General features: G+C 32.1%; 1 protein-coding gene across 1 annotated transcript; it reads left to right on the forward strand.

The window, feature by feature from the left end:
- Positions 1-11,640: 11,640 nt before the first annotated feature.
- Positions 11,641-12,213, forward strand: LOC109150215. The gene is made up of 2 exons (XM_019298133.1): positions 11,641-11,757; positions 11,902-12,213. The coding sequence occupies exons 1-2, from the start codon at positions 11,641-11,643 to the stop codon at positions 12,211-12,213; spliced, it is 429 nt and encodes a 142-aa protein (XP_019153678.1).
- Positions 12,214-14,579: the final 2,366 nt, after the last annotated feature.

The raw sequence follows: 14,579 nt of genomic DNA on the forward strand, positions 1-14,579 counted from the left end.
TGAAAAAGGCAATATTTTTAAGTCCAAAACATACTTGATTCCCTTCATCCAAATGTGTAATCCCAGTTAATATAAATGTATTTTCCAAAATCATTATTATTTAGATTCCTTTCACTAAACCAGTCCACTGCCTTGCAGTTGGTAAATTATTGTGTGGACCATGAATATCAAATACATTTTTAATATATTAAAAATACATTATTTTTGTAATGATGATACATTATATAAAATAAAGTACCTTTAGTATATTAAAAATATGCTTTAAAAAAATGTGCCTTACGTACATAAATAATGTGTCCTTAGTATATTAAAAATATATTTTTGGGAAAATGGCACTTTTTACCCCTGAGCTATATACTTATAGCACTTTTTCCCCCTCAATTATTTAGGTAAGCACATTAGCCCCCTCAATTATTCTAAATGTTGTGCTTTTTCCCCTTGATATATTAAATTGACATTTATACCCTTAAAGTATACATTTTATTTATTTTACTACTCCAACAAATTATTGCGTATACGTAGGGATGACCACAGTTCGGTTTGAATTGAACCGGATACTAAAGCAATCGAATTAATAGTTTCCCGGTTATAATTCAGATCTAGAACCCAATATTTAAATGTCAATTTATTAAAATTATGTATCAAAAAAATTGAATCTTGAACCGTGAACCGGCGATTCCGGATCCGGTTCGCGATTTTGAACCGTCTTTATTTTAAAATAGTCTAAATTAAACAATAAATGTATTTTATTTTTTCAGTTCGAAACATGAACCGTCCGTTCCGGTTCACGATTTTACTAAACTCTAAATATCGAATTTCGATTCTAAATTGTAATTGGAATATTTCAGTTTGGTTGCTATAGTGTTTGTTTGGTTTGAACCAAATTATGGTCATAATTTGTTGGAGACAAAAAATAAATTAAATATTTAGTTTAAGGGTAAATATGTCCATTTAACATTACAGGGAGAAAAACAACCACTTTAATAATTTAGGGGGAAAAAATGCTATAGGTATATAACTCAGCCACTCAGGGGGAAAAGCGCCATTTTCCTTATATTTTTTTATTTATGATCCATACAATAATGATTGCTTGCACTTTAGTAAAGCCATGCCTTCAATGGTCTTGGAAAATACATTTTTACAACTAAGATGTACATATTTTGTTGAAGGGAATCAAAATTTACTTTTTAACTTAAAAAGTATCATTTTTTTTCTTTTTTATTTTTTTTGTTTTTTTTTTTTTGTTTTTTTTTTTTTGTTTTTTTTTTGTTTTTTTTTTTGTTTTGTTTTTACTAATCTTTTCATAGCTTCTCGTAATCATTTTGAAAACATTTAACTATAGAATTATTTTTGTTAGTTGAAGCATTATTTACATGAATTTACAAAGGAAACAAGAAGAAAAATAATACATATTACATACAAGAAATGGTTACAACTTCAAAATTTATTTTATTCGTGTTTTGAGAGGAAAGCTAATAAATTTTCAAATTTATCCTTTCATCACCATTAATTTCAACATAAACTTGAAGTGAGGGACTAAAATGATTACTAAACAAACAATACATGGACTAAATGAGATCACGTATATAGTTAAGGGATTGAGTTTACCATTATAGCATAATTAAAAGACTAAATGAGATCACATGCATAATTACCATTATAGCATAATTGAAAGACTAAACCCTTCTCAAAAAAAAAAAACAAGAGTAAAGGGTTTCAAGAAGGCCAATCATTATTCCATGAACCACGATCCACACCCAGCAAATAAATGTACATTATTAATATATTAAAATTACATTATTTGAGTGCTGAAGGTACATTATTATATATACTATTAAAAGAAATACATTCAATACATAAATATTGTACATTCAATATATTAAAAATGTACTCCCTCCTTCCCATTTTGTGTGTCGGGTTTGGTTAACGAAACTTTACTCACGTTATTTACAATTTAATTTTTTCATAATATTAAGTTTAGAATTAATATGTAAATTAGAAACTACATTAAAATTACTATTAAATAAAAAAATCAAATTTAAAAATTATAAGAAAATACTAATAGAAATAAATAAAGAACAAATAGTTAATTTGACCAATAAATATTAAGTATGATAAATAAAATGAGATAAATGTAGTACCTTTTATTCATGTTTCTCAAAAAAATTTGCCGACGCAAGTTGGGCCGAGTTTGGCGTTTCCTAAATTTTCATCAATTACGTCCAAGTTGAGTGGGCCATTTCTAAGTAGTTTGAGACAACATTGGACTGCTTGGGAGGATTACAAAGGCTATTTATATCATACATCACGCCGCACATAATAATATGCGCCCAGGCACAGAACGCGCACGTTTCATGCTGACGTCATGTTGATGTCACTCTGTCAATCCGAACATACCAAATCTCATTATGTGTGTTCAGTTAAAATTTTATATGTATTGTGTTATGAGTTTATGTGTATTCAATTAAGAGTTTATGTGTATTATGTAAACCAAACCCATTGTGTGTATTCAGTTAAAAGTTATGTGTATTGTGTTATAAGTTTATGTGTATTATGTATTATGTTAGATTATGTGTATTCTGTTATGAGTTTATGTACATTCGAAACAAGGGATATTTTTTTAACAACTTAAGAAAACGATGTCGTTTTGGGAGGCGCAGGGTGCACAGTGCTATGTGCGCCCTGGTGCACGGTATAACGATTGGATTACAAACTACGAACACATTTTCGATCATTAAAAGTACTTATAAATATGTTTTAAGATTGTTTTTAAAAAAGGTATCTTTTAAGACTATTTACTATTATTGTATCAAATATTAATACATACTCAAATACGATATAATGTCGTAGCACTAAACACATTTTTATAAATACTAGTTAAAACATATGCCATTTGTGATTAGAAAATGCCTATTTGAATCAAAAAAAGAAAAAGAAAAAAAAAAAAAAAAAGCAATGCCATATTATGAAGCACATGTATCTTAACTTATACAGTAACTATTATAATTGGGTACAAACAATAAACTCATAAATGAATGTGGTCAAATTATTATTAGAGTTGTTGATTTTATGACTACCAGAGTAGTCAGTAGACGGACTAACACTATTGGAAAACGATTGGAATGCTGTCGAAAAATTATTTTATTGGTTTGTGTGGTCAAATTTTTTTTTATTTACTAATCTTTTCATAGGTTTTCGTAATCATTTTGAAAACATTTAACTATAGAATTATTTTTGCACCACCATTTGGTCAAAAGTGGTATAAAGTATCCTTAAAATTGTAAAAATGTGAAACTTTTAATAATTACATAGGTGGTGTAAATAGCCAAATGGGGGTTCATTTTGATATTTGCACCACCTTAGTCAAACCTCATTTATGAGGTATAATTAATAATTTTTTAATTTAAAATTTAATTAATTAAAACATTAAAAAAAGAAAAGAAATATCAATTAACATATAAATATATTTTTGTGCTGTTCTAAACTGCTAAACAAGAGTCCACAGAAATGTTGATATTTTTCTGAATTTATTAATTCAACAACTTATATGAAAGTATTAAAAGTTACTTCGTATTAATTAACGTATGAATATATTTTTGTGCTTTTTTCAATTTAATTTATTTTTAAAAAAATGACATAATAAATATGTAAATTTATATATTCATCAAATTCAAAAATTAGATGCAACCTTTAGAAGTTATTATTTCATGTATAAATAAATTTTGAAATCTATTTAATATAACAACCAATTTAATATTATAAAAGAAAAATATACTTTAGGATGAATTTTCATGATTCATGTTTGATTTTATCGTTCTTTAAAAACATTATTAACAATAAGTTAAATTTTATGTCGTGCATCGCACGGGGACAAATATATTGAAAAGACACACTAGCTAACAACATCATGAGAGTCCTAAAACTATATTTTTAATATGCATGTATATATTGGACCCGGTTGAATAGTATTAGGTCGAAGAAACTCAAATCTATGGCAAGGATGCCGACCTCGGGGTCGGCCTAGGAGCGTTGGGTTACGGTTCAAGTCAACATATGAGGTCGGAGAAGCATGGTCAATTAATATCCGTTACAACTGTTATCAGGGACGGAGCCAGGACGGAACAGTGCAGGGGGCCAAACTACGATTGAAGTACTAAATCAAATACATTGATATTCCGTTAACATATCTCAAAATAATCATTACATTACAAATTCAATAAAGTTTAGAATAAATTATTTATAATTGAATCTATATTAAATTATTTTGCAATATGCTTTTCAATGCACATTACTTTGTACGGTTGAAAGAATGAAAACATTCACGCATGTTTTAAAAGACTATTGATTATTTCTTGAAAAACCCTTTTCACAACATAACATAATAGCAATTGTTTTCTCAAATACATATACTACACAATTGTTACATTATTATGCATTTTAAATTAAATACAAAATTTATCACACATCCACAAATTTACATAATTAACCAAACAAATGCACTTGATATCCATGATTTAGAATCAAACAAAATAATTATTTAAGATAAACAATAGAATATGAAACAAAAATTAACCAAACAAGTAGTTAGAAATAAAAATTAAAATTAAAAATTAACTTGAAAAATATGCATAGATTTTGTTAATGACAAATTATCTTATTATAACGTATATGCCGCGTATATGCATGGTTCTAAGCAGAGAAACTAGTAAGAAGGTTAAATGAAATTTAATTTGAATGTGAGTCAACAATATATGGAATACATAATTTGAAATATGAAAGAATTGAACAAGTTGAGAAGATGAAAAAATTTATAACTTTACATGTAAGATTAATTAAGTGGAGGGGGGCCAAATATTTTGAAAAAACAACAAAATTTTAAAATTCTATATAATATATTTTTTTTTAAATTTAATACGTATATAATATTAAAAAAATTTGGGGTGGGGGAGGGGGGCCAAGGCCCCCCTAAGCATACAATTACCTCCGTCCCTGACTGTTATGACTGTTATGAGTTTTCACTCTATTTGGGAAACATCTGAGTCATTATGTGCGGTATTGAAGTATGTAGCCATTAAAACTTCTCCTTAATTATATAAATTAGCATCCTTATTACTTATTAGAACGGCATTTACTTTTGTGTTGTTCACATGTGTATTATACTATTATGTACTGATGACTAAACATGAGTTGAACCTAATTACTTAAAAAAAAAAAATGAGTCGAACCTAATTACTTTAAAATATTATAAATAACATTTTTTTGATACAAAGAAAATGAGAATGATCCATCAAACTATATAAAGTTTAATTTTGTTGTATAGAGTGTCTTCCATTGCTTCATCTTGTGTTGCAAAAGTTTACTTTCTCAAGGGGCCATAGAAAGAAAAAATGGGAAAGAGGAGAAAAAAGAAAAAAAAAACTGAAAAGTAAAATAAATAATAAATATTAATGTTTGATTACATTTAATGAGGTGGTGCACATAACACTTTTTTTATTTACACCACCTATAAATCTATTACACCTATACTAGGACTATGTGGTCTAATGGTACCCGGGTTGGACTTCCATTTGGAAGGTTGTGAGTTCGAGCCCCAGTGGAGGTGTTATTGGCTCTTTGTGTTTCAGTAAGTTGAGAAAGTATATGAACAGATACTACAATGTAATAGAGCTAGTAGCATTCAAAAAAAAAAAAAAAAAAAAAAAGCTATTACACCTATTGAATGGCAAATAGAATTTCCCTAATATAAATGTACTCCATATGTCCCATTTTATGTATCGGGTTCGGTTAACGAAACCTAACGTTATTTACAATTTAATTTTTTCATAATATTATATTTAGAATTAATATGTAAAATTTATATATTTAGAAACTACATTAAAAGTACTATTAAATACAAAAAATATATATATAAGAAAATACTAATAGAATTAAGTAAAGAAGAAATAGTTATTTTGACTAATAAATAGTAAATATGATAGATAAAATGAAAAAAATATAGTACCTTTTATTCATGTTTCACAAAAAAAAATTGCCGAGGCAAGTTGGGCCGAGTTTGGCGTTTCCTAAATTTTCATCAATTACGTCCAAGTTAAGTGGGCCATTTCTAAGTAGTTTGAGACAACAAATTATTGTATGGACCTTGGTCCACACAATGTTATATGGACCATAACAAAAAGTATATTTTTAATATACTAAATGTACATTATTTTTGTACTGAATGTACATTATACAATATAATGTATACTCAGAACAAAAATAATATATATCCCTTGTATACAATATACATTATCTTTGTACTGAATGTACATTATTTTGTAGTAGACAAGATATGGTCTACACAACTTGTGTGGACCATGGTCCACACAATAATGATTGCGACTGATTGGGATTACAAAATACGAAAAAAATTTCGATCATTAAAAAGTACTTATAAATATGTTTTAAGATTGTTTTTAAAAAAGGTATGTTTTAAGACTATTTACTATTATTGTATCAAATATTAATACATACAATAACATAAGCACTAAACACATTTCTATAAATACTAGTTAAAACATATGCCATTTGTGATTAAAAAATGCCTATTTGAATCAAGAAAAAGAAAAAAAGAAAGAGCAATGCCATATTATGAAGCACATGTATCTTAACTTATACAGTAACTATTATAATTGGGTACAAACAATAAAGTAGAATGTGGTCAAATTATTATTAGAATTGTTGGCTTTATGACTACCAGAGTAGTCAGTCAACGGACTAACACTATTGGGAAACGATCAGAATGCTGCCTAAAAATTATTTTATTTGTTTGTGTGCTATTAGAGAGCTTAACCCTTATTTAGGGAACTAGCAGCATATTTATACATGAAGAATGAGCCTTTGGAAGACAAGAAATTGATCTAAACTAGGTAAGCAAATCAATAATAAATGCATACAATTTCTTTCCTAATTATCATGGGATCTTCTCTGATTTTTCGTGGAATCTATCCCAAATCCCTTACCATATACGGTAGTTTCCTTTTCATGCTGAAAGAGGAATCAATCCTTTATAAATAACAAATCCTCCGTCGCGCCCCAAGTCGGCCCGGTCATCTGCCTAATTCCTCCAACACATCCTCCGTCTGATTCCTCTACTCGTTCATATGCCTGACCACCTACCACACTCATCTTTCCATCCGCTTGACTCCTCTACTCATCCGTCTAACTGCATGACTACTCTTCCCATCTGTGTAGCCGCCTAATTCCTCTACTTGGGTTATTTGCTCGACTTCCTTGGCTTTCTCCCGTCCTCCAAAAGACCCGCTCATCTCTCTTCCGATGGTTCACTCGTTTTACCTTCTTCGCGCAACCCGACTCCTTCCTTCCGCCTCTCTCCCGACATCCTCATTGGTTAACCATTCGGCTATCGCATCTGGCAGGGTATATGTCCTTATCCATCAAGAGTAAATTACCATTCTTGGTCCATCAACTATACTGATTTTAACATTTTTAATTAAGAATGAGAATAGGTCAAACCTCTATCAAGGAACCTACAACTTAGCTTGATTTGGACATGCCATTTTTAGTATATATATATATATATATATATATATATATATATATATATATATATATATATATATGGCAGAGATCTGATCCGTTGATCTGAACACAATTCGCAGCCGTTCAAGAACAGAAGTATGGATGTCATTTTCAGCATGATGTTTGAATGTACAAAAGGTTTCAAAGTTATACACCCCGTAGGTTCAAAGTTATGCACCTCAAGGTTTAAAGTTATGCATCATAAGGTTTAAAGTTATGCAATCTTAGGTTCAAAGTTATGCACCACAAAGTTTAAAGTTATACACCATAAGTATTCTTTTGAGAAGCTAATAAAGTAAGCAAGACCGTATTTGAATGAAAAATATGCACTCAAAGAAGGAAAATAATGCATCCAAAGACAAAAATCTAAATAGTATTCCTGTCTCAGAAGGAAAAATATGCACTCAAAGAAGAAAAATAATTCATCCAAGGACAAAAAAAAAAAAATTATGAACTTATATAAAATTATTATAATACCACCTTATTTTTTAAAATTTTTTTCCTTCAATCAAGACGTTAAACACACACACACACACACACACAATATTAGATTAGTATGTATTTCATTTTTATCTAATATGTTTTTATATATGAAAAATGGTCAAATAAGTACTTAAACTTTATACGAGAAATCAATTAGGTCTATGAACTTTTAAAAGTTTCAATTAAGAACAAAGACATGTTATTTTCTTGCATCGAAGTCCAAAGATCAATTATTGACCTGTAATAGTGATAGGTGATTAATTGTACTACTTTTATTGTGCATTAATCGGTCAATTTTGACTTAGACGTGCTTTAATAGCACTTAAAGTGACAAATCATGTGATAAAGAGTGTGGGAGGAACTAATTGAGAACATTATCGTGTTTTGAAGGAAAAAATAGCAAATTCAATGGCAATTTGGAGAAAAATGAACAAAATTAGGATGGAAGCCAGAAGACGCTGCCATGCAAGGATGTCACGCATGTAACAAGGCTTGTGAGGAAAAGTTTCATAAAGTCATTTCTACTATCATGCGCCTCATCACAACGTGACAAGACTTGTGAGCGAAACATCTGCAAGGAACCTTTTGCTACCACGAGCAGCACACAACGTGACAACACTCGTGAAGAGAACTTCTACGAGGGGTGTTCTTCTGTCATGATTAATCATCACGACGTGAAGTGGTTCGTGACGCACATGCTTCTGCGAGTTGATCACGGCCATCAAGAGACTTGTCACGTCGTGATATGCCTCGTGACGCAGCATATTCTGGAAGTATAAATGGGAGAAGTAAAATTTCATTTGAGAGAATGGGAGACTTCTAGACTTTTGAATTTTAGTTAATAGTTAGTTACTTTCCGTTGAAGGATTCTACTTCCATACTTAGTCTATTTTCCTATTTCTTAGAACCCTAGATTTCAATCTTAGAATTTCAATTTCATTTCCATTACAAGTTCTTATTGGATTCAAGTTTCAATTACTACTTTGGAGCAAGGATTTGTTTTACAATTTCATCTTCAAATAGATAAGTCAATTTCAATTTCATTTCATTGCATTTTTGCTTATTGTCTTGTTATTTTGATTCATTGCTTTGTGATTGCTATGGATTTCTATTTTGATTTTGAATCTATTATCATTTATACCATAATGATGTGTGAGTAATTCTCTTAGGAGGGAGATATGGATGTAGATTTGGTTAATGAAGATGTGACTTTGAATTGGTAGAGTAAAGAAAATGAGACTTGACTTTCATAATATTAATTAACATGATTGAGTTCCGATTAGGAAGTGATTACCTAATCTAGACTCACGTGGTTGATTAACCTTACTTCACCTTTGAGAAAATAGAAGTATGGGATGTGAAGACCAAGGTGTTTGATGAAATGACTCTTCGACACTCATGAGTCATGAAAATGTCTTTTAAGTGTTCTAAGAGTGTGATATGACCTTGAGAAAGACTTCCTCCCGGTTAAAAGACATCCGTCATCAAGTCGATTGACTCTTTCTCTTATTCCAATTCGATTACCTTGCTTTGACCGAATCCAAGTTCTTATTCTCCCCTGACTTCTTATTCTTGTTATTCATTTCAATTGTTATTTGCTTTATCCAATATTTTGTTAGGGCTATATTTTCATAAGAAGGTTGAGTACTTTGCGCTTAAGAGACATAAGCTTTGCATTTATCGCCAATCCTATGAGAACGACAATCTCACACTATCTTCCTTAAATCAAATAGCAGGTCACTAGAGTTCTAGGGAGATTCTAGTGATTCTCCGGCAACTAAAATCGGCGACCGATGAACGATTGCTAGTTGTTTTTGAAGAATGCGATCAGTCGACCACTGGTGCCTTCTCCAGCGGAGAAGGCAATTGGCGAATGTTCGTCGATAGCCAAGTTTAGTCGTCGAAGCACCGCCGAAATCTTTCTAGTACCCTAGTGACATGCTATTACATGTCAATAATCGATTTTTTGATTTCTATACAATAAAATAACATGTTGATGAGATTCTTTTAAAAATTTAGGGGTCTAATTGACTTCTCGTGTAAAATTTAGGAGGCTATTTGACATTTGTCCCTTTTATATTTACAAATTACACACAAGTAAATAATCAAAACCTTATAAAGCCTTTAACATGCAAGTCTTAAATAGGCCCAAAACTTATTTAAAGCCTACAACAAAGCCTTTTAAATAGTCTACATATTGAATCTTGGCAAATTATGCTGTGCAATCATGTGCACCATGCATGGTGCACACGGTTGCAAAAACGGCATCTTTTTACTTAAAAAAAAATTAGTTTCGATTGCCGTTAGTTACGTAAACATATGTTCATAATTTTATAATCTCACATTCTGAATGTATAGTTATGAAGTTATGGATGTGTAGTTATGCAATTCTGAATATATAGTTATGAAGTTATGGATGTGTAGTTATGCATGCAATTCTGAATGTATAGTTATGAAGTTATAATTTCACATTCTGAATGTATAGTTATGAAGTTATAACTTCACATTCTGAATGTATAGTTATAAAGTTATGGATGTGCAGTTACGTAATTCTGAATGTATAGTTATGAAGTTATGGATGTGTAGTTATGTATGCAATTCTGAATGTATAGTTATGAAGTTATGGATGTGTAGTTATGTATGCAATTCTGAATGTATAGTTATGAAGTTATGGATGTGTAGTTATGCAATTCTGAATGTATAGTTATGAAGTTATGGATGTGTAGTTATGCAATTCTGAATGTATAGTTATGAAGTTAATGGATGTGTAGTTAATGCAATTCTGAATGTATAGTTATGAAGTTATGGATGTATAGTTATGCAATTCTGAATATATAGTTATGAAGTTATGGGTGTATAGTTCAAATTATGCACAAGATAACGCCGTTAACAACAATCGAAACTGAATTATTTTTTTTTAAATCGGACGTCAAACGACATCGTTTTTACAACCGTGGTGCACACGGTTGCACAGCATAACCATTAACCACTATTGAATCTCTGTTATCAAAAAAAAAAAAAGAAATAAAAAAAAAACCACTATTGAATCTCTATTTAAACGGCTCCAGGCCTGACTAGGCCCATTATAGGCTCATGTTGGGAATTTAAAAAAAAAAAAAAAAGGCCTACTTACAAACTTAGGCCTTAAGTTCTCATAATATAGGCAAATTATATCGTTTGTACGTCCTGGCCCAAACGACGTCGTTTTGCACCTTTTCGCGTATCTGCTGTTAATTCTTTAAAAAAAATGAGTTAATTCCATTTTTGGTCCTAGACTTATTAGGGTGTCGACAATTTTCATCCTCCATAATTAAAATTGCCATTTAATAGCCACCGTTATTCAACGGTGGACACTTTTGCTCCTCTGTGAACTTCTCCGTCTCTTGGCCGTCTATGAGAAGGGCAAACAGGTCTTTTAATTGGTCTTCTTCTCTTCCTTATATTTCTTCCTTCACTTGAGTGTATGTCAATCAACAGAACAGGGTTAGGGTTAGGGGAATTATTCTGAAATTCTCAATAGAAGGATCGAAGGTAGTACGCAGTCATTCTTCGAGTTCTTCAACAACGAGAAAGACTTATATGTATGGGGAATGGATTTCAACCGAAGTTTGCGAATGTGGTCAAGAACTGAGTTTGAGAACATCATGGACAAATGACAACCCCGGTAGGAGGTACTGGGAATGCTTGGGATGTAAGGTTAGTACTGAAATTCGTAATTGGTTTTTTTTTTTTTTTTGGCTTTCAAATTTTGTTTTTGTTTTTGCAGAGTGCATTAAATTAATTTACTGGAATTTATAATTGTTTGTAGTGGTTTTGATTGCTATTGTTGCAAATTTTCAGGATGGATGTAGCTATACGTTTGTGAAGTGGTATGATCCTCCAATGTGCCCTTGGTCTAAGAGGATCATACCGGGGCTTCTGAAGAGAATTAACAAATGTGAAGAAGAAATAGCAAAATTAAAATCAAAGCCTAGAAGTGTTCCAAGAGGGGAAGATGGTGATTTGAAGGATATGCGTAGGAGCAAAAGATGTAGTTCAATGAAGCTGCTTGTTGTATGTGGGCTTATTGTATTGTTAATTGCTTATTTTACCAGTGGTAATGGAAAAAATGAGAGGTTAGGTTTTAAGAATGAGGTGTATTTGCTCCCATAAGTGTTATGCAGTGTGTGTTTTGACATAAGGAGTGTTATGTTTTGCTTTTTTGTGTATGGCAGTGTTATGCATTGTAATGAATTTGACAATGGTAATTGTAATGAATTTGGTAATGGTAACTGTTATCGCAATCGTAATTCTATGTGTTATGACAATGTTACTTGTTCATCTTTTAAGCAATGGTAACTGTTATCGCATTATTCCAATGTTACTTGTTCATCTTTTAAGGAATGTGGTAGTGGTAATTTCCCAAAAAAGTAGCAATTCTAAGGCATATCAAAGAACATAAAATAAAAGAGATCCATGTTCAGAATATAGCCATACAAGGCATGTCATTCCAAATTGATTAAGTTCATCAATGTAGCAAAAAACCAATCCAGATTCTGTACCATAATATATGCATAGATACAAGCAGTTTCACAGTAGCAAAACATAAGCTACATCCAAGTTTGAGTTTCACAGTAGCCTACCAACAACTAAATCCAGAATATATGCATACATACAACCAATTTTAGTATCACAGTACCAAAACATCAGTCTAGAAGTCAAGTTTACTCAATGTTTAGAGGTGTGTCCGATGTGTTGGTGAACCTACACTTGAGAGTTGTTGTGGATCTTGTCCTCTTACGAACAGGTGTGTCAGAGGTATTCTTCATCTTCTTTGATTTTGATTTTAACCCTAATGTATACCTGATTGGTGCCTGAGGTGGTATGCTTGGTGCTTGAGGTGGCCTGATTGGTGGCTGAGTCTGAGATGGTGCCAGAGCATGTATATTGAGTGCTTGAGGTGGCCTGATTGGTGGCTGAGTCTGAGATGGTGCCAGAGCAGGTATATTGAGTGCTTGAGGTCTTCTGATTGGTGCCTTAGGTCTTCTGATTGGTGCCAGAGGTGGTCTGACTGGTGCTTGAGGTGGCCTGACTGGTGCTTGAGGTGGTTGAACTGGTGGGGCAGCAACATTTTTCTTCTTTCTGTTCCTTTTTTTTCTTTGGAGCCAGCTACATAATCAGAGAAGAAAAACAAAAAATTACTGCAATGCTGGATCATCTGGTAATAATCAGAGAAGATAATAAAACATTAATGCCAGCTACATAATCAGTCCACATTACCTTTCTTTGACTTGTAGTTGGATCATCTGGGCATGTCCTAGAGTTATGGCCTATTTTGTTGCATTTCTTGCAATGCTTAACAAGCAAACTTGGGTTAACATGTGTGCCATCTTTGGTCATTTCATCTCTGCCTCTCTTCCTCAACTTTCTTGGTCTTCCAGGCTTGCTATTGTACAGAGGTGGCAATGGTGGTTCTTGGTTTGAAATGGGCCATTCTTTAGGACCAGCCAGTGGCTTAATCCTTCCCCCATATGTATTCAAGTAGTTGGTAATAGAGTAACAAGGGTCTACATAATGATGTACTGGACCATTACCATGTCTAATCCAAATGGCACTCACAGCATGCTTACATGGTATCCCTGTTAAGTCCCACTTTCTACAGCTACAAGTACCCCTAAACAAATCCACAGAATGCTGCTCTATCCCCCCTAACACTGACATGCACCTTATCTCAAATAAGTTTTCATCTGCTTGATTCCCTAAACACCCACTGGCATCCTTCTCAACAGATTCTATCGTTTTCATTATGTTAGGACAGAAAGGACCTTTCCATTTCACAGGTTTTTGTTTATTTTCAAAGAACTTTGTCATCAATAATTTCCTAATACTTTCTAGACAAGAAATCAGAGGTTGTTTCCTTGCATCTACTATAAGGGCATTGAAACTTTCAGAAATGTTGTTAACTAAGGCATCACTTCTAGCAAAGGGAGTGAAATGTGACCTTGACCATTCTGAAGGGTGTTTATCTCCTAGCCACTGATAAGCCTCTTCATCCAACTTCCTGAGTTCTAACATAGCTTCTCTGAAGCTGTTAACTGTAGTTGCCTTGGCTGCTGTCCAGAGTGCATCCTTCATTGCTTTGCCTTGAAATCCTGCAAGCTTCATGTTCCCATGAAGATGCCTCACACAAAATCTATGTGAGGCATATGGAAACACTTCTTCAAAAGCTGGTAGAAGCCCTTTCTGTTTGTCTGCAACCAATTTAAAAACAGAAAACATATTACAGATAAGGAGAGTATAATAGATTACACTGGTATGAGATAAATGTTTATACCTGAGATAAATGTAAGCTGGTGTTCTGCTTCTCGAGTGATTTCTAGGTCTGTTTTAATGAAATTCAAGAACCAGATCCATGAACCCTTGGTTTCTCCTTCAACAATGGCATAAGCCAGTGGGAAGATACTGTCATTCCCATCAATCCCAATAGCTGTTAATAATTGACCTCCAAATTTTGTTTTTAGATGACAACCATCAACTCC

Source organism: Ipomoea nil, unplaced genomic scaffold (genome assembly GCF_001879475.1).
Source record: "Ipomoea nil cultivar Tokyo-kokei standard unplaced genomic scaffold, Asagao_1.1 scaffold2219, whole genome shotgun sequence".
NCBI lineage: Eukaryota > Viridiplantae > Streptophyta > Magnoliopsida > Solanales > Convolvulaceae > Ipomoea > Ipomoea nil.